Here is a 26,438-nt window from a genome sequence, read left to right as displayed (position 1 = left end):
TCTGGGTGTGCTCGGGTGTGGGTGTGCAAATTGGGGCTGTGTGTGCACGTGTGTGTACACACGTGGCTGTAGGTGTGTGTGCACGGACATGGGTGTGAATGTGTGTGTGCAAGTGTGTGTGTGCACATGGGTGTGAACATGGGTGTGTGCACATGAGTATGAATGTGGGTGTGTGCACATGTGTGTGCGTGCACATGGGTGTGAACATGGGTGTGTGCACATGGGTGAGCTCACGTGTGTGTGCACATGTGTGTGTGCACGTGTGTGTGTGCACATTGGTATGTTTGTGTGTGCACATGGGTGGGTGCACAGAGGTGTGTGCACATCATGTGTGTGTGTGCACATGGGTGTGAATGTGGGTGTGTGCACATTGTGTGTGTGCACACAGGTGAGCTCACGTGTGTGTGCACATGGGTGTGAACGTGGGTGTGTGTGTACATGGGTGAGCTCACGTGTGTGTGCACGTGTGTGTGTGCCCATTGTGTGTGTGTGCACATGGGTGTGAATGTGGGTGTGTGCACGTGTGTGTGTGCATGCACATGGGTGAGCTCACATCGTGTGTGTGTGTGTGTGCGCACATGGGTGTGAACATGGGTGTGTACACCCAATGTGTGTGTGGTGTTTGTGTGCACATGCTGTGTGCGTGCACGTTGCGTGTGCACACGGGGTGTAGGTACACATGTGTGCACATGTGTGTGCGTGTGTGTGCGCACATGGCTGTGGTGTCTGTGTGTATGTGCACATGGAGTATATGTAGCCGTGTGTGCACACCTGTGTGTGCACGTGCGTGTGCTCATGGTGTCCATGTGAACACGTGTGTGTGCACAACGTGTGTGTGTGCACAAACGGGGGGTGTGTGAATGGGTGTGTGTGCACGTGTGTGTGTGTGTGAATGGGTATGTGTGCACGTGTGTGTGTGTGTGAATGGGTGTGTGTGCACGTGTGTGTGTGTGCATGCGTGTGTGTGTGTGTGTGAATGGGTGTGTGTGCACATGGGTGTGCATGGAGTGTGTGCATGTGTGTGTGTGTGTGCGTGTGTGTGTGTGTGTGTGTGAATGGGTGTGTATGCCCATGGGTGTGAACATGGGTGTGTGCACATGGTGTATGTGTGTGTGCATGTGTGACCACGCATGTGTGTATATGGGGTGTATGTACGCACGCACGTGTGCACGTGCGTGTGCTCATGGTGTCCATGTGAACACGTGTGTGTGCCTAATGTGTGTGTGCAAACGGGGTGTGTGTGAATAGGTGCATGTGCATGTGTGTGTGTGTGTGTGCATGGAGTATGTGACTGTGTGTGTGTGTGCATGTGTGTGTCACTGGGTGTGTGTGGGCATGTGTGCACACATGCTGGGTGTGCCCACGTGTGTGAATGGGTGTGTGTGTGCACATGGAGTGTGTGAACGGGTGTGTGTGTGTCCATGTGTGTGTGACTGGGTGTGTGCGTGCACATGTGTGTGCGCATGCTGGGTGTGCATGTGCGCATGGAGCGTGTGAAAGGCCGTGTGCACACACACTGGGTGTGCACAGGGCTGTCACGCCCGTGTGGGCACGCGTGGCTGCTTGCAGGTGTGAGCGTGCAAATGCTCTGTGTGCACATGATGTGTGCACATTTGGGTGTGCACGTGTGAGGGTGAGTGTGTGAGTGTGTGAGTGTGTGCTCACATGGGGTGTGTGCACATGTGTGTGTCTGTGTGTGTGTGTGCGAGGTCATGGGCTGTTTGTGCAAGGCCACGTGTGTGTGCAAAACCCTGCGTGTGCATGTGCAAGGCTGCGAGCACCACGTGTGTGTGTGTGCATGTGCAGAGGGGACCCGAGTCCTTGTGTGTGTGCAAGAGCGCCCGCGTGTTCCCCTGGGTGTGCAAGGGGCTGTTCCGAGCCCGCACGTCCTCACACGTGTGCAAGAACACGCGTGTGCGAGCGCTCGTCAGCCCCGAGGGGGAACTGCGGCGGCCGCGCGGTGCCCGCGGGTGCCCCGAGCTCGGGGCTTTCCGGGGGCTCCGGGGCTTTCCAACCCCAAAATCCCCCAAATCCCCCGCGGGGACAGCGCCGGGCAGGGGAGGGGACAGCGGAGGGACCCCGGGCGTGCGGCAATGGCAGCTTTGGGAGGGGATGGGATGGGATGGCCGCCGGGAATTCGGGAATTCGGGAATTCGGGTGGCACCGCGTCCCCTCCCCGCTGGCACCGCGTCCCCGCGGGCGCCGTGCCCTTGGCGGGGCGGGGGAAGGAAGCGATCCAGCCCTTCCCAGGCGGGGTGGGATCCAGCCCCGCTCCCGGAGCTCCGGCACCGGGCGGGCGGGGGCGTGGGGGGCTGCACCCCCTCCCCGCCGGGTCCCCTCGGCCTTGGGGTCACCTCGGGGTGGTGGGGACAATGTCCCGCATCCCGGTTTATCCGTCCCGATCCGTGCGGGACACCCGGGATGGGAGTGAAGCTGATGGTGAGGAAGATGATGATGGTGAGGATCCTGATTATGATGATGATGATGAAGATTCCCCTCAACCCTCTGCAGGTCCCGGCCCAGGAAGGCCCAGTTTGCCCCCAGAAAAGCTGGGAAGGAGCAAACTGGGAGCGCTGGGCAGGAGGGGAGGGGCTGCCCGCATCCTGTCCCCAGCTCCCCAGTTGGTGACACGATGCCACACCCATGCCCTGGTGGGCGACACGGCTGTCCCCACCGCTGTGGGTCCGGGCTGGGCTCCGGCCTCGCTTCCAGCCCCGGTTCTCCGTCCTCATCCCGGGTTTCCTGTCCCCGCGGCATTTCCATGGGCCGGGCCTCAATTCCCGGAAAGCGCTACCTCATCCCTGTCGGGGCGCCAGGGACGCAAACACGGGCGGAGCCCCCGCCCTTGTCCCTGTCCCCCCCTCCAGAACCTTCCCCGGCTCCGGGGCAGCGGTGCCAGGCAGGGCTGGGGGAGGCTGGACCCCCAAAAATCCCGGTGCAGCCCCGGGATAACCCCAAATGCTGCTCTGACATCCCCCTTCGGGGAGGTGCCCTGGCTCAGGAGGTGGCCCTTTGTCCCCTCCCCAGTGTCCCCCACCGGTGTCACCCCCGTGGTGGCAGCTGGCACATCCCGCTCCAGGCCACTGCATTCCCGGCCAGGGCCCTCCTGACCTGGATCCCAATGATCCCAGGGGCTTGATCCCAATGATCCCAGGGGCTTGATCCCAATGATCCCAGCAAACAAAATGATCCCAAACCCCCGATAATCCCAAAGATCCCAATGATCCCAACAAACAAAATGATCCCAAAGATCCCAATGATCCCAACAAACAAAATGATCCCAATAATCCAAATGATCCCAACAAACAAAATGATCCCAACCCTCTATGATCCCAAATCCTCAATGATCCCAATGATCCCAACAAACAAAATGATCCCAGCCCTCTATGATCCCAAACTCCCAATGATCTCAGTGACCCCAAACGATCCCAGCAATCTCAGTGATCCAAATTATCCCAATTTCCCCAATGTCCCACACGGTCTCACCGATCCCAATGTTGCCCGCGATGCCAACGACCCCAATTATCTCAGCAATCCCAATAATTTAAGCAATCCAAGTTATCTCAGGGATCCCAGCTATCTCAGTGACCCCAAGGATCCCAATGATCCCAAATATCTCAACCATCCCGATTATCTCAGCGCTCCCAACTACCTCAACTCGGCCATCCCAAATATCTCAGTTATGGGAACAATCCCAACGTTCTGCCCACGCTTTCGGGGCTCCCACGGGTGAATTCCTCCCACTGTGGAGATTTTTGGGAATGACAGGACGGACCCTGTGTGTGCCTCCTTCCCTTGGGGTCTCACAGATCTGATCCCAAATACGGATCCCAAATCTGGAATCCCCCAGCTCTGATCCCAAATCTGGATCCAAATCTGGGATCCCCCAGCTCTGCTCCCACCCTCGGCATCTCCCAGCTCTGATCCCAAATCTGGGATCCCCGGATCAGATCCCACTCCCGGGACCCCCCGGCTCTGCTTGCCGGATCCAGGATCCCCCTTTGGGAACGGGAACGACCGCGGGGAGGAGAATCCCGGGATAACCCCGAGCTCTGGAGCGGGGATGGGGCTGGAAGTGGGGACAGAGCCGGTGTCACCCGGGGCACGCTCAGGGACAAACCCGGCAGAGCGATTTACACAAATCCAGGGGGACACTGTGGGGGGGTGTGGGGGTGGCGTGTCCCCCATCCAGGCCGGTTTGGGACCCTTGTCCCCCCTCGGTGGCCGCGGCCGGGCGGGGAGCGGAGGTTCCGCTGCCGGCGGGACTGGAGCTGGCCCTGCCTCCTCCTCCTCCTCCTCCTCCTCCTCCTCCTCCCGCCGCTCCCGCTCCCACATCTGCAGCTGGAATTGCAATTTGAGGCGCTGCCTGGGCCGGGACAGGGAGTGGGAGGAAGCCGGAGCGCGGGGGGCTGCGCGGGGCCCCGGCGGGGACAGAGCCGCGGGGACAGAGCCGCGGGCAGGACGGGGACAGAGCCGCGGGGACCGCGGGGGCGGCCGGAGCCACCAGCCCGGGGACACGGCCCGGGTGACAAAGCGGGGGCTGCGCCCAGGGGTCCCCAACCTGTGTCCCCCCCACAGCGGTGAGTGGCCGGCGGGGGTGGCGGGAGACAGCAGGGCGTGGGGACGTGGGGACAGCCCTGTCCCCTGGCCGAGGTGAGGGTGGCAGCGCCCCGGGGGGCTCTGCCCCGTTTGGGGACACCCGGGGGGTGCCAGGACTCCGCGGCCTCTTCCCAGTGGGAACAGGGGGGGTGGGCACGGGGGGAGGGGTGATGGACGCTCGGACACTGTCCCTGTGTGCCCTGTCCTGGGGACACCGCTGGGACTACTGGGGACACCGCTGGGACCATCGGGGACACCTCAGGGACAGTGCCACGAAGTGCCAGCGCCGTGCAGGGGACACCCCTGGGTGGCTGCTGTGTCCCAACCATGGCCGAGGGGACAGGGGAGGGCTGCAGGGGACCCCAACAGCTCCTCGGGAGGATTTGGGGTGTCCCCAACCCCACAGCCCCGGCACAGTGGGGATGTGGGGACAAACAGCTCCTTCTGTCCCGCGGGGACACGCCGAGTTTTGGGGACACCCCGAGCTGTGGGGACACGCCGAGTTTGTGGGGTCACCCCGAGCTGTGGCGACACCCAGAGTTTGTGCGGACATCCCGAGTTTGTGGGGTCGCCCCGACCTGTGGGGACGCCCCGACTTTGTGGGGTCACCCCGAGTTTGTGGGGTCACGCCGAGCTGTGGGGACACCCCGAGTTCGTGCGGTCACCCCGAGTTTGTGGGGTCACCCCGAGTTTTGGGGTCCCCATGCCCGGCCCAGCCGGTGTCCCCGCGCCGCTCTTGGCCGTGCCACAGCCCCAGTGTCGCTCCTGGCTGCTCCACCCTGATCCCGTCCCAAACTTTGTTTCCTTTCCCCGTTTCCGTGAGCCCCCGCAGAGGCGGAAATGGTGGAAAATCCTCAAAATCGCTGCTCCGGCCGGAGGGAGCCCGGGAATCACCGGGATCTGCCCCGGGAGGGACCCCCAGAGTGGGGGGGGCTTCGTCCCGTGTCCCCTGGGTGACACTCGGGGGCTTGAGGCCACCCGCCCTCCTCGCCTGGGAGGGGAATGGCACCCTGGGGACAAAGGTGGCTGACGGCCACCCCCGCCAGCCTGGACAAGGAGGATTTTGGCCACCCGGAGCCTGAGGGTCAGCACAGACCCCGCAGTGACCCCCTGGACCCCCCCAAGGAGGGACAGGGAGCGAAGCCACGGAGCCACCGAGGGCTGGCGCGTGCCCCCGGCTCCCGTGGGATGCTCAGACCGCAGGGTTGGGGACACTGGGGACATCCCTGCACATCCAAACCCACACCCTGAGCCCCAGGCAGCCGGAAAAGGACACAAATCCCAGAACAAATCCCAGAGATGGGGGCTGATTTCCTGGTGGAAAAGCCCCATTTTGGTGGAAAAGCCCCATTTTGGTGGAAAAGCCCCCGGACCACCCCCAGGACCCCCCCGTGTGCCACCCCAGGGCCACCAGCACGGCCCTCCCTGCCCACAGCTCCGGGGTGGCCAGAGCTGGACCCCCCATCCCAGGGAAATCCCCCCCTCCCGCCGCCGGTGTCCCGAGGGGGTTTATTTGGGAAGAGGGGAGGCGGCGGGGCCGGCAGCTCGTGGGTGGGTCTGGCTGGCGGGGAGGGTCTCCCGTGAGCTCAGCCCGATCCCAAAACTCTGGATTTGTGGGATGAGAGTGGGGGAGGCCTCTCCCGTGAGCTCAGCCCTATCCCAAAACTCTGGATTTGTGGGATGAGAGTGGGGGAGGCCTCTCCCGTGAGCTCAGCCCGATCCCAAAACTCTGGATTTGTGGGATGAGAGTGGGGGAGGCCTCTCCCGTGAGCTCAGCCCGATCCCAAAACTCTGGATTTGTGGGATGAGAGCGGCCAGCACGGGCTGGGGGCGCCCGGGGGTGGTGGGAGGCTGTGGCCTCGGGAAGGCAGCCAGGAGCTGGGGTGTTATCCCTGGAAGGAGATTTGGAGCTGGTCCAGGCTGGGTTTTAATCCCTGGGAAGAGCCAGGATCCCCTCGGCCGCCGCGCTTCCATCAGGAAATAAACGGGGATTTTTCCTAAACCAGCCCTCCCAAAAAAAGGGGTTTGGTTGAGGGTGAAAATGTGCAGGAACAGCGATTTCCACCCTGCACATCTGCATCCTGAACATCTGTCTGACCTGCTCAGCGACAGGAACTCGGGTCCCTGTCCCCACAGTGGCTGTGACAGCCGGGGACGCCCTGGACGGTGACAAACTGGGACAGCCACACCCCATGGTGAGCTGGGATTTGGGGTCCCCTCCTGCCAGCCCTACAAATCCCAGCCTCGTCCCTGGTGTGGTTTTTGGGGGGGTCAAGGCTGGGGTGACACCGAGGGGACACTGAGGGGACACCATGGCCACCCCACGCCACCGAGGGGACGCAGGGATGGATTTTGTCCCTTCCTTTTCCAGGTGGGCAGCGAGGCCATGGCGATGCTCCTGGAGCCTGGGATGCAGAGCCTGCGGATGGGTGAGGATGTCCCCAGGGGGTGGCACTGGCTGAGATGTCCCCTGACCCCCCCAGACGATCACTCTGTGTCCGGGTCCCTCGCTGTCCCCACTCTGTGTCCCCTCCACAGCTCCTGTGCCGGGGGAACCAGAACCAGCTGCGGGAGGAAACCTGATCCCGCCATCCCAAACCTGATCCCGCCATCCCAAACCTGATCCCGCCATCCCCAACCTGATCCCGCCATCCCCAACCTCATCCCGCCATCCCAAACCTCATCCCGCCATCCCAAACCTCATCCCGCCATCCCAAACCTCATCCTGACATCCCAAACCTGATCCCGCCATCCCAGACCTGATCCCGCCATCCCAGACCTGATCCTGCCATCCCAGACCTGATCCTGCCATCCCAAACCTGATCCTGCCATCCCAGACCTGATCCTGCCATCCCAAACCTGATCCTGCCATCCCAAATCTGATTCTACAATCCCAAACCTGATCCTGCCATCCCAAACCCGATCCCGCCATCCCAAACCTCATCCCTCCATCCCAAACCTAAGCCTGCCATCCCACATTTCATCCTGCCATCCCACACCTCATTCCACAATCCCAAACCTGATCCCACCATCCCAAACCTCATCCCACCATTCCAAACCTGATCCCGCCATCCCAAACTTGAGCCTTCTGCCCTAAACTTCATCCTGCCATTCCACACCTCATCCCGCCACCCCAAACCTGGTCCCACCATCCCAGACCTGATCCCGCCATCCCACACCCCAGCCTGCCATCCCACACCTCATCCTGCCATCCCAAACCTGACCCTTCCATCCCAAACCTGATCCCGCCATCCCAGACCTGATCCCGTCATCGCAAACCTGATCCTTCCATCCCAAACCTGATCCCGCCATCCCAAACCTCATCCCGCCACCCCAAACCTCATCCCGCCATCCCAAACCTGAGCCCATCATCCAAAACCTGATCCTGCCATCCCAAATCTGATTCTACAATCCCAAACCTGATCCTGCCATCCCAAACCCGATCCCGCCATCCCAAACCTCATCCCTCCATCCCAAACCTGAGCCTTCCATCCCACACCTCATCCTTCCATCCCAAACCTGAGCCTTCCATCCCAAACCTGCTCCTTCCATCCCAAACCTGATCCTTCCATCCCACACCTCATCCTTCCATCCCACACCCTAGCCTTCCATCCCAAACCTGATCCCGCCATCCCAAACCGAGCAATGCGGAGGCTGCGGCAGGATTTCCCCCCCCGACCCCGATCCCGATCCATCTCCTCAGGAATGAGGTTTCATGTCCAAGGCTCTCCAGAGCCCCCGGGGTGTCACCGTCCCCCCCGGCTCTGTCGCACGCGGAGGCGGCGCAGGGACCGTTCCCATTTGTCTGGGATCAAATATTTATGGGACAGACACGGATACAGGGAAAGGCACTTAGGGAGCGGGCGGAGGGGACAGCCGACGTGCCACCAGCACGGCTCCAGGGTGGGGGGACACGGCAATCGCTGTCCCCAACTCTGTGATGGGGCTCTGATCGGATCAAACCAATCCCAATCCCAATCCCAATCCCAATCCCAATCCTGTGGCAGTTGCTCTTGGGGGATCCCAGAGCATTCCTTGGGGCTCCTGAGCTTCCCAAGGCTGTCCCAGTGGCTGTCCCAGGGCAAACTGGTGGCACTGGGAGCCAGGGTGGGTTTGTCCAGACACCGGTAAGGGTGAGAAGGAGTTTTGTTCTTCCTGGAGGATCCTCTGCCATTCCCAAATCCCTCCAGCCACGGAGCCTCCTCTGTTCCCAAATCCCTCCAACCACGGAGCCTCCCCTGTTCCCAAATCCCTCCAGCCACGGAGCCTCCTCTGTTCCCAAATCCCTCCAACCACGGAGCCTCCCCTGTTCCCAAATCTCTCCAACCACGGAGCCTCCTCTGTTCCCAAATCTTTCCAGAGCCCGGCTGGGAGTGGGCGCTGCTCATCCCGGCTCCCACGGCCCCGATCCCGGCAGGATCCCGCCAGGATCCCGGCAGGATCCCGGCAATCCCACAGCGCAGGTTTTAGGGCCGACAGTCCCTTCACCTCGCCGGTGTCACCGCCCGGACCCCACACCCCATTCCCAGTTCTTTATCCCATCCCGATCCCTTGGGAAAGCCGCTCCGTCAGCTCCCCCAGCTCCTTCCAGCTGGGGCCGCTCCAGCGGCTCTCTCGTGGGCGGTGATTAATTAATGCCGGCTGCTAATTGGAGCCAGGTGCCCGGGGCAGCGCGGGCGGGACAGCCCCGTGTCCCCGCTGTGGGGCGGGGACTCTGGGGCTCACCCCATCCCGATTCTGGGATCATCGGGGGTCCCCGGGGCTGGAATTCTGCTGCTGAAGGGGACAGGGACGGGTGGTGGATTCAGGAGGAGGAAGAGGAGGAGGGGAAATCTGATACGCCCGTGAGCCCCACCCCCAGATTTTGGGATTACCACAGGCTCGTGAGGGAGCTTCCAGGGTCTCCAGAAAATCGGGATGTTCTGGAGCGTGGCCCAGGGTCTGAGCTGGGCCCACCCTCCCTCGCTGGTTCTCCGTGGATTTGAAACACAGACATTTCCTTTCCTTCTTTCCAAGTTTTCCTCCACTCCCACTGAATCCAAACCTTCCAGCTGCTGGCCCAGAGCGGCTTCCCCTGGACGTGTCCCCTTGGACACATCCCTGGAAGCGTCCAAGGCTGAGTTGGATCCACCTGGGATAATGGAAGGTGTCCCTGCCCATGGATGGGGTGGCACTGGATGGGATTTAGGGACCTTCCCAACTCCAACCATTCCACAATTCCATGATTTTATGAACTCCACATCTGGAGACCCCACAGTGACTCTGTCCCCTCCACCACCACATCCACCCCGGATCCGTCTCCATCGGGATGTCCTGGGTGGTCTCTTATTGAGGGAAGGATTTGGGGAGGGCTGGGATCCCTTCCCACCTGGATCCATCTCCATGGGGACGTGCTGGGTGGTCTCTCCTTGGAGAAGGATTTGGGGAGGGTTGGGATCCCTTCCCACCCGGATCTGTCTCCATCGGGATGTCCTGGGTGGTCTGTCCTTGGGAAGGGCTGGGATCCCTTCCCACCCAGATCCATCTTCCTCGGGATGTCCTGGGTGGTGTCTCCTTGGGGAAGGATTTGGGGAGGGGCTGGGATCCCTTCCCACCTGGATCTGTCTCTATTGGGATGTCCTGGGTGGTCTCTCCCTGAGGGAAGGATTTGGGGAAGGTTGGGGTCCCTTCCCACCCGGATCAGTCTCCATTGGGATGTCCTGTGTGGTCTCTCCTTGGGGAAGGATTTGGGAAGGGCTGGGATCCCTTCCTACCCAGATCCATCTTCCTTGGGATGTCCTGGGTGGTCTTTCCCTGGAGAAGGATTTGAGGAGGGCTGGGATCCCTTCCCACCTGGATCAGTCTCCATTGGGATGTCCTGGGTGGTCTCTCCTTGGGGAAGGATTTGGGGAAGGTTGGGATCCCTTCCCACCTGGATCTGTCTCCATTGCGATGTCCCAGGTGGTGTCTCCTTGGGGAAGGGTCTTTGGGAAGGGCTGGGATCCCTTCCCACCCGGATCCATCTTCCTCGGGATGTCCTGGGTGGTCTCTCCTCGGAGAAGGATTTGGGAAGGGCTGGGATCCCTTCCCACCTGGATCTGTCTTCATTGGGATGTCCTGTGTAGTCTGTCCTTGGAGAAGGATTTGGGGAGGGCTGGGATCCCTTCCCACCTGGATCAGTCTCCATTGGGATGTCCCAGGTGGTGTCTCCTTGGGGAAGGATCTTTGGGAAGGGCTGGGATCCCTTCCCACCCGGATCCATCTTCCTCGGGATGTCCTGGGTGGTCTCTCCCTGAGGGAAGGATTTGGGGAAGGTTGGGATCCCTTCCCACCCGGATCAGTCTCCATTGGGATGTCCTGGGTGGTCTCTCCTTGGGGAAGGATTTGGGGAAGGTTGGGATCCCTTCCCACCCAGATCAGTCTCCATCAGGATGTCCAGGGTGATGTCTCCTTAGGGAAGGGTCTTTGGGAAGGGCTGGGATCCCTTCCCACCTGGATCAGTCTCCGTCGGGATGTCCCGGATGGTATCTCCCTGGGGAAGAGTCTTTGGGAAGGAAGGGCTGGGATCCCTTCTCACCTGTATCCATCTCCGTTGGGATGTCCCGGGTCGTCTCTCCTTGGGGAAGGCACTTTGGTGTCCCCCAGACCGTCCCGTCCGTGTCCCCAGGTGCCAACGGCGAGCGGTGCCCGACGCCGTCCCCGCCGGGGACGCCCCACGACAGCTGCAGCATCGCCCCGCTGACGCCGTCCCAGTCACCGGTGAGTGCCGCACCAGTGGGACCAGCGAGGCCGTTTTGGGGTCCCAGTAAGGCCATTATGGGGTTCCCAGTAAGGCCATTATGGGGTCCCCAGTAAGGCAAATATGGGGTTCCCAGTACGGCCAGTTTGTGGTCCCAGTAAGGCCGTTAGGGGGTTCCCAGTAAAGTGGTTACGAAGTCGCTGTATGGCCATTGTGGGGTCCCAGTAAGGCCATTGGGGGTTCCCAGTTAGGCTATTGTGGGGTCCCCAGTAAGGCCAGTGTGCAGTCCCAGTAAGGCCATTATGGGGTCCCAGTAAGGTCATTATGGGATCCCCAGTAAGGCCATTATGGGGTCCCTGTAAAGCCATTGTGGGGTCCCCAGTGAGGCAAATATGGGGTTCCCAGTACAGCCAGTTTGTGGTCCCAGTAAAGCCATTATGGGGGTCCCCAATAGGGCCATTATGGGGTTCCCAGAAAGGTGCTTGTGAAGTCGCTGTATGGCCATTGTGGGGTCCGCAGTATGGTCAGTTTGTGGTCCCAGTAAGGCCATTAGGGGGTTCCCAGTAGGGCCATTGTGGGGTCCCCAGTAAGGTGGTTATGAAGTTGCTGTGGGGTCCCAGTAAGCCATTATGGGGTTCCCAGTAAGGCAGTTTTGGGGTCCCAGTACGGCTAGTGTGGGGTTTCCAGTAAGGCAGTTTTGGGGTCCCCAGTAAGGCAAATATGGGGTTCCCAGTACGGCCAGTTTGTGGTCCCAGTAAGGCCGTTAGGGGGTTCCCAGTAAAGTGGTTACGAAGTCGCTGTATGGCCATTGTGGGGTCCCAGTAAGGCCATTGTGGGGTTCCCAGTATGGCCAGTTTGTGGTCCCAGTAAGGCCATTATGGGGTTCCCAGTAAGGCAGTTTTGGGGTCCCAGTAAAGCCATTATGGGGTCCCAGTAAAACCCTTATGGGGTTCCCAGTAAGGTGGTTATGAAGCTGCTGTACGGCCATTGTGGGGTTCCCAGTAAGGCCATTGTGGGGTACCAGTAAGGCCATTGTGGGGTTCCCAGTAAGGTGGTTATGAGGTTGCTGTATGGCCATTGTGGGGTCCCCAGTAAGGCCATTGTGGGGTTCCCAGTAAGGCCACAGTGGGATCCCCAGTAATGCCATTGTGGAGTCCCCAATAAGACCATTATGTGGTTCCCAGTAAGGCAGTTTTGGGGTCCCAGTATGGCCATTGTGGGGTCCCCAGTAAGGCAGTTTTGGGGTCCCAGTAAGACCACAGTGGGATCCCCAGTAATGCCATTGTGGGGTCCCCAATAAGACCATTATATGGTTCCCAGTAAGGCAGTTTTGGGGTCCCAGTAAGACCATTATAGGGTTCCCAGTAAGGCAGTTTTGGGGTCCCAGTATGGCCACTGTGGGGTCCCCAGTGAGGTCATTGAGGGGTCCCAGTAAGGTCACAGTGGGATCCCCAATAAGACCATTATAGGGTTCCCAGTTTGGCAGTTGTGGGGTCCCAGTAAGCCCATTGGGGTCTGTCCCCCTGTCCTTTCCCCCTCTGGTCCTTCCCCAGTTCCTGCTCCCCCTCCCCTCCCAGTCCAGCCTCCATCCCCCCCAGTCCCACACGAGGGGTCAGTCTATCCCCATGACCTCTATCCATGGGATTTTCGGGATGGAGGGGTTTTCCAGCTCTGGAATGACCCACCAGGAAAAGTTCCACCCCACAAAACTCCTGCCCTCCTCGGGGGGGCCGGGTGTGGGAGGCGGCGTTCCAGAGCTGGATCCTCCCTGGAGTTCCTTGTCCCTGCACATTCCTGCGCCGGCCGCCTCTCCCCTGCTGATCCCGGCATTTTTCCCGGCCAGCTCCCCGCTTATCAAATCTGGGGACATGACAAGTTAACGAGGCTTTCAGCTTCCCCTGGTGACGTGGGGACAGGGCCTCGTCACATCCTCACGGCTTCTTCGGCACGGGGACGGCCCCGGAGGGAAGGGACACGGAGTGGGGATGGGAAAAGGGTGGGAGCAGAATGGGAACATCCCAAAACGCCTGGGCCAGGGGGATTTTCATCTGTGTGACACCTGGGGACACCTGGGGACACTTGGGACAAGGTGAGATTGGACACAGGGAAGATTTTTTTCCCTGGGGACACCTGGGATGATGTCACCTCATCCAAGATGGGAATGATTTGGGTTCAGTGACCCTTGGGGACACCTGGGACAATGCCCCTTGGACTGAGGCCGGACACAGGGAAGGTTTTTGGGAATCTTGGCTCCAATTTCAGGGTCCAAGTGAGGGGGGCTCAGCACAATAAAAACAGGAGCCCCCAACCACCCTGGCTGCTCCCATGGGCATCCATCCCTCTCCAGGGCTGCCCAAATCCCTGTGTCCCATGGGAACTGCCTTTGGGAACGACCGCAGCTACCCCATGGAATACGGGAGATGCTTTTCCCAATGAGTTGAAGATGTGTAAGAAGCAGAACCATCCACCAGGAAATCAATCTGGGTGAAAATCCAGGGAAAAATCCTGAAAATCCTGGGAAAATGAACCCGTTCCCGGGGTCTTTACCACTTTTCTGGAATTCCCCAGTCCCAGCTGAGTGCTTGATCCCATTCCTTACCTTCCTTGCCTCCCGTGGAATACGGGAGATGCTTTTCCCAATGAGTTGAAGATGTGTAAGAAGCAGAACTGCCCATCAGGAAATCACCAATCTGGCTGAAAATCCAGGGAAAAATCCTGAAAATCCAGGGAAAAATCCTGAAAATCCAGGGAAAAAAATCCTGAAAATCCAGGAAAAAATCCTGAAAATCCAGGGAAAAATCCTAAAAATCCAGGAAAAAATCCTGAAAATCCCGAGAAAGCGAAGCTGTTCCTGGTGTTTTTATGACTTTCCTGGAATTCCCCCCGTCCCAGCTGAGTGCTAGATCCCATTCCTTACCTTCCTTGCCTCCCGTAGAATATGGGAGACGCTTTTCCCAATACAATTGAAGATGTGTAAGAAGCAGAATCGCCCACCAGGAAATCACCAATCTGGCTGAAAATCCAGGGAAAAAATCTTGAAAATCCAGGGAAAAAATCCTGAAAATCCAGGGAAAAAATCCTGAAAATCCAGGGAAAAATCCTAAAAATCCAGGGAAAAAATCCCAAAAATCCCGAGAAAATGAAGCTGTTCCTGGTGTTTTTATGGCTTTCCTGGAATTCCCCCAGTCCCAGTTGAGTGCTTGATCCCATTCCTTGCCTTCCAGCGGAGCGAGGCGCGTTCCCAGCCGGCGCCGTCCTTCTCGGTGGTGGTGGCCATCGACTTCGGCACCACCTCCAGCGGTTACGCCTTCAGCTTCACCAGCGACCCCGAGGCCATCCACATGATGAGGTGAGGACCTGCCAGGGCCCCCCGCAGCTGGGAAAGGACATTCAGGGCCCCAAAATGGTCAGGGGTGGGGTTGGTGGGAGGTGGCTCCTGGCAGCAGCGGGTGGGAGGTGTGGGGTGAGGATACTCACTGGGAATGTTCACCTGGAGAAGGGAGAATTCCAGGGAATCCTCAGAGTCCCTGAAGGGGCTCCAGGAGAGCTCGAGAGGGACTGGGGACAAGGGACAGAGGGACAGGAGCCAGGGAATGGCTCCCACTGGGAAATGGGAGATTGGGCTGGGATCTTGGCAAGGAATTGCTGGCTGGGCTGGAAATCCCAGATTTGCTGCGGCTGCTCCTGGATCCCTGGCAGTGCCCATGCTGGGGTGGACTTGGATCCAGCTGGGATGGTGGGAGATATCCCTACCATGGCAGGGGGTGGCACTCAGTGGTCTTCAAGGTCCCTCCCAACCCAAGCCAGTCTGGAATTCCATTAAATTCCTGGGAGGACGCAGAGGGACCACCCCTCCTCCTTTGTCCCCCTTTGAGGCCCTTCAGACCACGCCCACAGAAACAAATTAAACCTGGCAGGGCCCATTCCCTGGAAGTTCACCCGCTCCGGCTCCTCTTTGCAGGAAATGGGAGGGGGGAGACCCGGGCGTGGCCAACCAGAAGACCCCCACCAGCCTCCTGCTGACCCCGGAGGGGACGTTCCACAGCTTCGGCTACACCGCCCGCGATTGCTACCACGACCTGGACCCCGAGGAGGCCCGCGAGTGGTTCTACTTCGAGAAGTTTAAGATGAAGATCCACAGCACCAGCGTGAGTCCCCGCTCCCATCCTGACGTTCCCGGTGCTCCCAGGGGGATCCTGGCCAAGCTGGGAATTGAAATGTTGGGAAAAATCCCATTTTAGCCCGTTTTAAGGGGTGAATTTGAGGTTCTCCCATCCGAGCTGCTCCAGGGTGGGTGGACGTGGATGCACAAAGCCTCAGGTGCCTGAGCTCCGGCTGGGGCGCAGAAGGATGAGCAAATTCCCGAGGTTTGCTGATGGATCCGTCCAGCTCCCGGGTCCCGGTGTGATCCGTTTGCTGTTCCCGGCAGGATCTGACGATGAAAACCGAGCTGGAAGCTGTCAACGGGAAGAAGATGCCGGCGCTGGAGGTGTTCGCCCACGCTCTGCGCTTCTTCAAGCAGCACGCCGTGCAGGTGGGGCCACCTCCGCCCCTCCTCCTCCTTCCCAGATGGAACCCTCTGCGTCCCCTCCATGCATTCCATGGGAGGGTGGGGAGGCCCTGGAATGGAATTCCCACAGAAGCTGTGGCTGCTCTATCCCTGGAAGTGTCCTAGGTTGGACGTTGGGGCAGGATGTGTCCTTGGGTGGGACTGGATGGCATTTAAGGTCCCTCCCCGCCCAAACCGTTCCGTGGTTCACCGGGAGCCGCCAGGTGTCACCTCCTGCTTGTCCCCTGGCAGGAGCTGAAGGACCAGTGCCCGTCCCTGCCCGAGAGCGGCGCCATCCGCTGGGTCCTCACCGTGCCGGCCATCTGGAAGCAGCCGGCCAAGCAGTTCATGCGGGAAGCGGCCTACAAGGTGGGGGGACTGCGGAGGGTGACCACGGGGGGGTGACCCTGACAGGGGTTGTGGGGTCCTGGGTGTCCCCTTCCTCCCTCAAACTGAATTCCCACTGCCAGAGGGTGGCGTTAGGTGGGATATTTGGAGGGAATTCCTGGCTGGGAGGGTGGGCAGGGGCTGGGCTGGAATTCCCAGATTTGCTGCGGCTGTCCCTGGATCCCTGGAAGCATCCAAGGCCAGGCTGGATGGATTTGGATCCACCTGGGATAGTGGGAGGTGCCCCTGCCCGTGGATGGGGTGGGAGTGGGATGGGATTTAAGGTCCTTCCAACCAAAACCAACCAAAAGCAACTGGGTGAGTGGATGGATAATTTGCCAGGTAGGTGGTTAAGTGGGTGGCTGGGTGGTTGGTGGAATTGTTCAGCAGTTGGGTGGTTGGTTTGGTGCTCAGGTCATTGGTTGAGCAGTTGGTTGGTTGGTTGAATGGGTGGGCCATTGGTTGTGAGGTTGGTTGGGTGGCTGCTTGAGCGGTTTGGCCATTGGTTGGGTCATTGGTTGGGTGGTTGGGTCATCGGTTGAGCTGTTTGGTTGGTGAGTGCTTGGTTTGGTGTTCAGGACATTGGTTGGTTCATTGGTTGACTGGGTCATTGGTCGAGCGGTTGGATGATTGAGCAGGTGGTTGGTTGGGTGGGCAGGTCAGTGGTTGGGTGGTTGGTTGGGTGGTGAAGTCATTGGTTGGTTGGTTGGGTGGTTGGTTGGTTGGGTGGTTGGTTTGGTTGGGTGGTTGGATGGGTGGTGAGGTCATCAGTTGGTTGGGTGGTTGGTTGGACAGTTGGTTTGGTGGTCAAGTCATTGGCTGGGTGGTTGGTTTGGTGGTCAGGTTGTCGGTTTGATGGTTGGTTGTGTGGTGAGGTCATTAGTTGTGTGGTTGGTTTGGTGGTGAGGCCATTGGTTGTGTGATTGGTTGGATGGTTAGTTGGGTGGTGAGGTTGTTGGTTGGTTGGATGGTTGTTGGTTGGGTGGTTGGCTGTGTTGCTGTTTTGGTGGTGAGGTCATTGGTTGGTTGGGGGGTTGGTTGGATGGTTGGTTTGGTGGTCGGGTTGTTGGTTGTGTGGTTGGTTCGGCAGTTGGGTTATTTGTTGTGTGGTTGGTTGTGTGGTTGTTTTGGTGGTGAGGTCATTGGTTGGTTGGGGGGCTGGTTGGATGGTTGGTTAGGTGGTCAGGTTGTTGGTTGGGGGGTTGGGGGTTGGTTGGATGGTTGGTTAGGTGGTCAGGTTGTTGGGGGTTGGTTGGTTAGGTGGTCAGGTCGTTGGTTGGGTGGTTGGTAGGGGGGTTGGTTGTGTTATTGGTTTGGTGGTCAGGTCGTTGGTTGGTTGGATGGTTGTGTGGTTGGTTGGATGGTTGGTTTGGCGGTCAGGTCATTGGTTGGTTGGATGGTTGGGGGGTTGGTTTGCCGGTCAGGTCGTTGGTTGGGTGGTTGGTTGGATGATTGGTTTGGTGGTCAGGTCGTTGGTTGGGGGATTGGTTGGTTGGTTGGTTGGGTGGTTGGTTGGTTGGTTGGTTGGTTGGTTTGGCGGTCAGGTCATTGGTTGGTTGGATGGTTGGGGGGTTGGTTGGGGGGTTGGTTTGGTGGTCAGGTCGTTGGTTGGGGGGTTGGTTGGGGGGTTGGTTGTGTTGTTGGTTTGGTGGTCAGATTGTTGGTTTGCTGGATGGTTGGTTGGGGGGTTGGTTTGGTGGTCAGGTCGTTGGTTGGTTGGATGGTTGGGTGGTTGGTTTGGCAGTCAGGTCGTTGGCTGGGTGGTTGGTTGGGGGGTTGGTTTGGTGGTCAGGTTGTTGGTTGGGTGGATTTATGGCAGGTTGCGTGGTCAGTGGTCAGCTGCATGCTTGGGCTGCTGGCTCAGCTATTGGTTGTCAGTTGGGCGGTGATTGGTCAGTTGAGTTTTTGGTTGAATACTCAGATATTGGCGAGCATTGGGTCCTCCCGCATTCCACAATTCCAGATCCGTGTGAGCACCACAGGGATGGGGACACACCCGGGACCCCGCAGTCCCTGTCCCCTCCCCGTCACCGCGTGTCCCCGCAGGCCGGGCTGGTGTCCCCGGAGACGCCGGAGCAGCTGCTGATCGCGCTGGAGCCCGAGGCCGCCTCCATTTACTGCCGGAAGCTGCGGCTGCACCAACTGATCGAGCTCAGCTGCCGCCCCCCGGCCGGCGGGGCCGAGCCCCCCCGCCCCATCGACTCCAGCTTCCGGCAGGGTGAGGGGCACCAGGAGTGGGGTCGGGATAGGGCTGGGGGCTGGAGGGGCAGGGGATGGGATCCGGCCCTGTGTGCCGGGTCTGGAGGGTCTATCAGCTGCCATGGCTGGGGAAGTCCCTGGAGACCCCATTCCCAGAGAGCCCCCATCCCCAGAGACCCCCCCATTGCCAGAGACACCCCAGTCCCCAGAGACCCCCTGTTACCAGAGATCCCCCCATTCCCAGAGACCCCCGTTCCCAGAGACCCTCCCATTCTCAGAGATTTCCCATCCTCACAACCCCATTCCCAGAGATCCCCATCCCCAGAGACCCCTCATTCCCAGACCCCCTCATTCCCAGAGACCCCTCATTCCCAGACCCCCTCATTCCCAGAGACCCCTCATTCCCAGCCCCGCTTATTCCCAGAGATCCCCATCCCCAGAGACCCCTCATTCCCAGAGATCCCCGTCTCCAGAGACCTCCTGTCCCCAGAAACCCCATTCCCAGAACCCCCCATTTCCAGAGACCCCATTCCCAAAAACCCCATTCCCAGAAACCCCTCATCCCCAGAAATCCCATTCCCAAAAACCCCATCCCCAGAGACCTCCCATTCCCAGACCCCAGTCCCCAGAGACCCCATTCCCAGATATCCCCATTCCCAGAGACCCCCAGTCCCCAGAGACCCCATTCCCAAAAACCCCATTCCCAGAGACCTCCCATCCCCAGAAACCCCATTCCCAAAAACCCCATTCCCAGAGACCCCCAGTCCCCAGAGACCCCATTCCCAGACCCTTTCCCTCCCCCATTCCCAGAGACCCCATTCCCCCCTCCCCAAATCCAGGGCATTTTTCCTTCTTTCCCAGAAGCCTCCAAGCCGTGTCCCCCTCCTGCCACCTTGGCCACCACCCCGTGTCCCTGGGCCACCTCCAGGGACTGTCCCCCCATGGATGGGATCCTGGGCTTTACTGGGACAGCCCCAGTTTGCCCAGCCGGGACCAAGCCCCAGAACTGGGATGCGCTGGTGGCAATCCCAAATGGAGATTTGGGGTCCCGTGGGGGATTTATGGGGTCGCTCGAGCTGATCCCAAGGATGAGGAATTATCCACGTGCCAAAAATATCCCAGGACAACCCCACCTTTCCCAACTCATCCCGGCCCTTCCGGGCGGCTTTGATGTCCCTGGGACGGGGGGAGCGGAGGAAACCCCACCCGGGCTGTGGGGTCAGGGCCGGAGGTGGCATCGCCCAGGGTGGGCACGGGGTGATGCCCTGGGATCCGCTGGGATCCTTTGGGATCGCAGCAGGGAAAGCTGGACCAGCCCGTCCGTGGTGGAGCTGGGTCATTTTGGGGTCACCAGTGCTCCCAGTACAGACCCCGCAGCGGGAATGGGGTGGATCCTGGGGAATGGGGTGGATCCCGGGGAATGGGGGGATCCCATGGATAGGGGGGGATCCTGACCCTGCTGCCGACCCCCGGCTCTGTCCCCCAGCCCGGGAGCAGCTCCGGCGATCCCGGCACAGCCGCACCTTCCTGGTGGAGTCGGGAGTGGGCGAGCTCTGGTCGGAGATGCAGGCAGGTAAGAGGGGGAACACGGGTGGGGGTCCCCACTGGGGATTCCCGGGGTCCCCCCTGGATGTCCCCTTCGTGGCAGAGCCACCCTCAAGCACCCAAAGGTGCTCCCGCCGTGGGGGTGACACGGTTGGGGTCTGTCCCTTGACCCCAAGAAGGGGCGGGGTCTCCATCCCCATCCCTTCGTCTCTCCGCCCGCCCCAGTTCCCAATATTTTGGTTAAAGTTTCTTTTTTTCCGGGTAAACGCAGCCCTGTGTCCCCGCGGCTGCTCCCACCCCGCGGGTGGGTGTGGCGGGGGGTCACTCAGGACCGCCGCTGTGTCGCTGTCCCCTCCCGCAGGTGACAGGTACATCGTGGCCGATTGTGGCGGGGGGACGGTGGATTTGACCGTGCACCAGATCGAGAAGCCGCAGGGGACGCTGAAGGAGCTCTACAAAGCCTCGGGTGGGATGAGGATCCTTGTTCATCCTTTTTTCCCCCGCTCCGGGATCCTCCCGGGATCCCAAATCCCGGCTGGGACCCCAAATCTGGGCTGGGACCTCAAATCTGGGCTGGGACCCCAAACCCGGCCTGGGACCCCAAATCCAGGCTGGGACCCCAAATCCGGCCTGGACCCCAAGTATGGGCTGCGACTCCAAACCCTGGCTGGGACTCCAAACCCCGGCTGGGAACCCAAACCCTGGCTGGAAACCTAAACCCTGGCAGGGACCCCAAATCCGGGCAGAGACCCCAAACCCTGGCTGGGAACCCAAATCTGGGCTGGGAACCCAAACCCTGGCTGAGACCCCAAATCCGGGCTGGGACCCCAAACCCGGCCTGGGACCCCAAATCCAGGCTGGGACCCAAACCCGGCCTGGGACCCCAGATTCGGGCTGGGACCCCAAACCCGGCCTGGGACCCCAAATCCAGGCTGGGAACCCAAACCCTGGGGGGGACCCCAAATCTGGCCTCGGACCCCAAACCCAGCCTGGGACCCCAAATCCAGCCTGGGACCCCAAAACCTGGTTGGGACCCCAAATCCAGGCTGGGAACCCAAACCCGGACTGGGACCCCAAATGTGGGCTGGGACCCCAAACCCTGGCTGTGACCTCAAATCCGGGCTGGACCCCAAATCCAGGCTGCGACCCCAAATCCAGGCTAGGACCCCAAACCCTGGCAGAGACCCCAAATCCAGGCTGGGACCCCAAACCCGGGCTGGGACCCCAAACCCTGACTGCGACCCCAAATCTAGGCTGGGACCCCAAACCCTGGCTAGGACCCCAAACCCTGGCTGGGACCCCAAACCCGGCCTGGGACCCCAAACCCTGACTGCGACCCCAAATCTAGGCTGGGACCCCAAACCCTGGCTAGGACCCCAAACCCTGGCTGGGACCCCAAACCCGGCCTGGGACCCCAAGTCTGGGCTGGGACCCGAAACCCTGGCTGGGACCCCAAACCCTGGCTGGGAGCCCAAACCCGGCCTGGGACCCCAAGTCTGGGCTGGGACCCCAAACCCTGGTGGGGACCCCAAATCTAGCCTCGGACCCCAAATCCGGGCTGGGAACCCAAATCCAGGCTGGGACCCCAAACCCGGCCTGGGACCCCAAATCCAGGCTGGGAACCCAAACCCTGGGGGGGACCCCAAATCTGGCCTCGGACCCCAAACCCAGCCTGGGACCCCACACCACGGCTGGGACCCCAAATTCGGGCTGTGACCCCAAATCCAGGATGGGACCCCAAACCCGGGCTGGGACCCCAAACCGCCGCTAAAGTGTCGTGGGTGGGGCTGTGGCGCCACCTGGTGGCGTCCGGGGGAAGTGCAGGGAGAGCGGAGGGACAGAGGGAAAGTGGGGGGGACTGGGGGACAAGGAGGGACAGGGGTGGATTAGGGGGACAAGGTGGGGCGGGGAGGATGAGGAGGGTGGGTGAGAGGGGGCAGAAGGACAAGGGGCTGGGGTGAAGGGGACAAGGGTGTGGGGGGGGATCTGGGGGACATAGGGAGGGGGCACGTGGGGACACAGTGGTAGGGGTGCCACAGGGATGTGTGGGGACCTCAGGATATGGGGAAGCGGGACATGGAGATGTGGGTGACACAGGGACGTGGGGATGGGGGACATGGGGGACATTGGGGGACATGGGGGAGACAAGGATGTGGGGATGAAGGACATGGGGACATGGGAATGTGGGGGATGTGGGGATATGGTGTTGGGGGGACATGGGGGATGTGGAGAACATGGGGACGTGGAGGATGTGGGGGATGCGGGGTTGGGGGACATGAGGACATCAGGATGACACAGGGACAGGGGGATGGCAGGGGACATGGGGACCACAGGGACATGGTGATGGGGACACGGGAACATGGAAATGTAGGGGACATAGGGACATAGAGATGTGAGAGAACATGGAGATGGGGGACGTGGCTGCTGTGGGGACACGGCAACCACGGGGCCACCTCCTGACCCCACCCTTGTCCCTCAGGAGGTCCCTACGGGGCCGTGGGCGTGGACCTGGCCTTCGAGAAGCTTCTGTGCCACATCTTCGGGGACGATTTCATCGCCACCTTCAAGGCCAAGCGCCCAGCGGCCTGGGTGGACCTGACCATCGCCTTCGAGGCGCGGAAGCGCGCGGCCGCCCCGAGCCGCTCCAGCCCCCTCAACATCTCCCTGCCCTTCTCCTTCATCGACTTCTACCGCAAACACCGCGGCCACAACGTGGAGACCGCGCTCCGCAAGAGCAAGTGAGGGGTGACGCGGCTCGGGGACATCTCGGGGGGCGTGGGGACACGGTGGGAGTGACGCTGGGGTGGGAGAGGGCGAGAGAGGGGGGAAAGGTGGGACAGGGTGGGACTGGAGGGGACAGGGAAGGACCAGGTGGGAGTTCCTGGTCACCCCCGCGTCCCCTGTGTGTCCCCAGTGTCAACCTGGTGAAGTGGTCGTCCCAAGGGATGCTGCGGATGTCCCCCGAGGCCATGAACGAGCTGTTCCAGCCAACCATCACCCACATCATCCAGCACATCGGTGGGGCCCGAGGAACCCTGTCCCTGTCCCACCCCCATTCCTGGGATCATTCCCATCCCTGGGACCTTCCCTGTTAGTGGGAGCCCACCATTCCTGGGATCATTCCCGCCCCTGGGGGATGCCCCCCATTCCTGGGAGCCCCTTCATCCCTGGGATCATTCCTGTCCCTGGGACCATCCCTGGCCCTGTGAGTCCCCCATCCTTGTGACCCTCCCATGCCTGACAGATCCCCCCCATCCCTGGGACAATCCTTCCCCTTGGGATCCCCTTTGTCCCTGGGATCCCAACCCTGTCCTTGGGACCCTCCTGTACCTGGGAACCCCCGCCTCATTCCCTGGGACCTTCCCTGTCGCTGGAACCCCTTTTGTCCCTAGGGCCACCCCTATCTCTGGAACCCACTCCATCCCTGGAACCCACCTTGTCCCTGAGACTCCCTCATTCCTGGATACCCCATTCCTTGTCCCTGGAACCCCCACTGTCCCTGGGAACCTTTTATCCCTGGAACCCCATCATCCCTAAGACTAGCCCTTGTCCCTGGGATCCCCATCATCCCTGGAAACCTTTTATCCCTGGGATCCCCATCATCCCTGGAAACCTTTTATCCCTGGAACCCCATCGTCCCTAGGACTAGCCCTTGTCCCTGGAACCCCCATTGTCCCTGGAAACCTTTTATCCCTGGGATCCCCATCATCCCTGGAAACCTTTTATCCCTGGGATCCCCATTGTCCCTGGAAACCTTTTATCCCTGGAAACCTTTCCCTGTCCCTGGAACCCTCCCTGTCCCTCGGCCCCATTCCACCCCTGGAACTTCCCCCATTCCTGGACTCCCCTCACCCTTGGCCCCCCATCACCCCCACCCCTTCCCCACACCTCTTCTCCCCCATCCCAACCCCAAACCTCCCCTTTTCCTCCCCGCTCCAGACGCCCTCCTGAAGAAACCCGAGGTCCACGGCATCAAGTTCCTCTTCCTGGTGGGCGGCTTCGCCGAGTCGGCCATGCTGCAGCGGGCGGTGCAGGCCGCCTTCGGCCACTGCTGCCGGGTCATCGTCCCGCAGGACGTGGGGCTGACCATCCTCAAGGGCGCCGTGCTCTTCGGCCTGGACCCCGGCGTGGTGCGGGTGCGCCGCTCCCCGCTCACCTACGGCGTGGGGGTCCTCAACAAGTTCGTGGAGGGCAAGCACCCGCGCGAGAAGCTGCTGGTCAAGGAGGGCAAGAACTGGTGCACCGACATCTTCGAGAAGTTCGTCACCGTGGACCAGTCGGTGGCCTTGGGAGAGGTGGTCCAGCGGAGCTACTGCCCGGCCCGGCCCGGCCAGCGCCGGACCATCATCAACATCTACTGCTGTGACAGCGATGACGTGGTGTACATCACCGACCCCGGCGTCAGGAAGTGCGGCACCATCAGCCTGGAGCTGGGGGACGCGGGGGACGCGGGCCTGGCGCGGGGCCGGCGCGAGATCCGCACCAGCATGCAGTTCGGGGACACCGAGATCAAGGTGACGGCGCTGGACACGCGCACGGCGCGCAGCGTCAGGGCCACCATCGACTTCCTGTCCAACTGAGGGGACCCTGGGACACGCCACTATCGACTTCCTGTCCAACTGAGGGGACCCTGGGATGTGCCACCATCGACTTCCTGTCCAACTGGGACTACCCAGGATGTGCCACCATCGACTTCCTGTCCAATTGGGACTACCCAGGATGTGCCACCATCGACTTCCTGTCCAACTGGGACTACCCAGGATGTGCCACCATCGACTTCCTGTCCAACTGGGACTACCTAGGATGTGCCACCATCGACTTCCTGTCTAATTGAGGGGACCCTGGCACGTGCCACCATCGACTTTGTGTCCAGTTGAGGGGACCTTGGGACATGCCACCATTGACTTTGTGTCCAACTGGGACTACCTAGGATGTGCCACCATCGACTTTGTGTCCAGTTGAGGGGCCCCTGTGATGTGCCACCATCGACTTCCTGTCCAACTGAGGGGACTCTGGGACGTGCCACCATTGACTTCCTGTCCAACTGGGACTACCCAGGATGTGCCACCATTGACTTCCTGTCCAACTGAGGGGCCCTGGGAGATGCCACCATCAACTTCCTGTCCAACTGAGAGGCCCTGGCATTGTGGGGACACCCCTGGAATCTGCCACCGCTGACTTCCCATCCATCTGAGACCCTCCTGGAAATGCCACCATGGACTTCATCCCCACCTGAGGGACCCTGTGATGGTGGGGACACCCCTGGGAGCTGCCACCATCGACTTCCTGTCCAAATGAGACCTCCCTGGAGATGCCACCATGGACTTCCTGTCCAAATGACATTGGGACCGCCATTGTGGGGACCACAGGGAGATGCCACCACTGACTTCATCTTCAACTGAGGCCATCCTGGGATCTGCCACCACTGAATCGTGTCCAACTGAGAGTCCCTGTCGTTGTGGGGACACCCCCGGGAGCTGCCACCATCAACTTCATCACCAGCTGAGACCCTGCCAACATCATGGGGACCTCTGTGAGCTGCCACCATGGACTTCCTGTCCAACTGAGACCTCCCTGGAGATGCCACCATGGACTTGTCCAAGACCTCCCTGGAGATGCCACCATGGACTTGTCCAAGACCTTCCTGGAGATGCCACCATGGACTTCTTGTCCAACTGAGACGTTCCTAAAGATGCCACCATGGACTTTTTGTCCAACTGAGACCTTCCTGGAGATGCCACCATGGACTTTTTGTCCAACTGAGACCTCCCTGGAGATGTCACCATGGACATCTTGTCCAAGTGAGACCTCCCTGGAGATGTCACCATGGACATCTTGTCCAAGTGAGACCTCCCTGGAGATGTCACCATGGACATCTTGTCCAAGTGAGACATCCCTGGAGATTGCCACCATGGACATCTTGTCCAACTGAGACCTTCCTGGAGATGCCACCACCTTTTTCCACCCCAGCTGACACCTCCTGTCACCGTGGGGACCATGCCAGGACCTGGCACCATCGATTCCCTCCCAGACTGAGGCCTCCCCCTTATCCTGGGGACCCCTGTCCCTGCCCCCCGCCCTCTCCCAGCCCCCCTTTAACTGGAATCGGCCTCATGACCCCTCCCCATCCCCCACCCAGGACTATTTGGGATTATCCACCTGGGGGTGTCCCCTGTCCCTCTGGGCAGGTTCATGGAGGGGATCTGGGCTCCCAGCCCATTCCCAGTGGGATTTTCCTCCTTCCCGAGGTGGGATTTTGTACTTTAGCCACCCCCCAGGCATGTAAGATATCTTTATATTTATATATATATATATATATATATATATTTGTAGGCACATAAAACTTCCTGAAACTGCTCCTGGTCCTTGTACCACGAGGAAAAAAAATGGGAAAAGAGCGAAAAAAAAAAAAAAACGGGAAAAAAAATTTGAGAAAAACAG

At 60.3% G+C, this 26,438-nt stretch overlaps 1 protein-coding gene across 1 annotated transcript; it reads left to right on the top strand.

The window, feature by feature from the left end:
* The first annotated feature begins 4,370 nt into the window (after positions 1-4,370).
* Positions 4,371-26,353, top strand: HSPA12B (heat shock protein family A (Hsp70) member 12B). Its single transcript, XM_084204388.1, has 13 exons — positions 4,371-4,580; positions 6,971-7,028; positions 11,246-11,337; positions 14,542-14,666; positions 15,279-15,465; positions 15,747-15,851; positions 16,119-16,235; positions 18,300-18,471; positions 19,939-20,025; positions 20,359-20,463; positions 22,477-22,735; positions 22,912-23,015; positions 23,937-26,353. Exons 2-13 carry the CDS (start codon positions 6,986-6,988, stop codon positions 24,575-24,577), a joined length of 2,037 nt encoding a protein of 678 aa, XP_084060514.1. The 5' UTR covers positions 4,371-4,580; positions 6,971-6,985; the 3' UTR covers positions 24,578-26,353.
* The last annotated feature ends 85 nt before the right edge of the window (positions 26,354-26,438 follow it).

The sequence above is a fragment of the Fringilla coelebs genome (genome assembly GCF_963513975.1).
Source record: "Fringilla coelebs genome assembly, chromosome: 4".
Lineage (NCBI taxonomy): Eukaryota > Metazoa > Chordata > Aves > Passeriformes > Fringillidae > Fringilla > Fringilla coelebs.
The sequence above is the reverse complement of the archived record's forward strand: the minus strand, read 5'-3'. Positions and strand labels throughout refer to the sequence as shown.

What these genes read in the sequence shown, in the direction of transcription:
- HSPA12B (XM_084204388.1), top strand. Translation starts at nt 6,986, where the DNA reads ATGGCGATGCTCCTGGAGCCTGGGATGCAGAGCCTGCGGATGG. An exon ending in TGAAGATCCACAGCACCAGC is followed by an intron (nt 15,466 to 15,746) that starts GTGAGTCCCCGC and finishes TGTTCCCGGCAG; the next exon opens with GATCTGACGATGAAAACCGA. An exon ending in TGCGGGAAGCGGCCTACAAG is followed by an intron (nt 16,236 to 18,299) that starts GTGGGGGGACTG and finishes GTGTCCCCGCAG; the next exon opens with GCCGGGCTGGTGTCCCCGGA.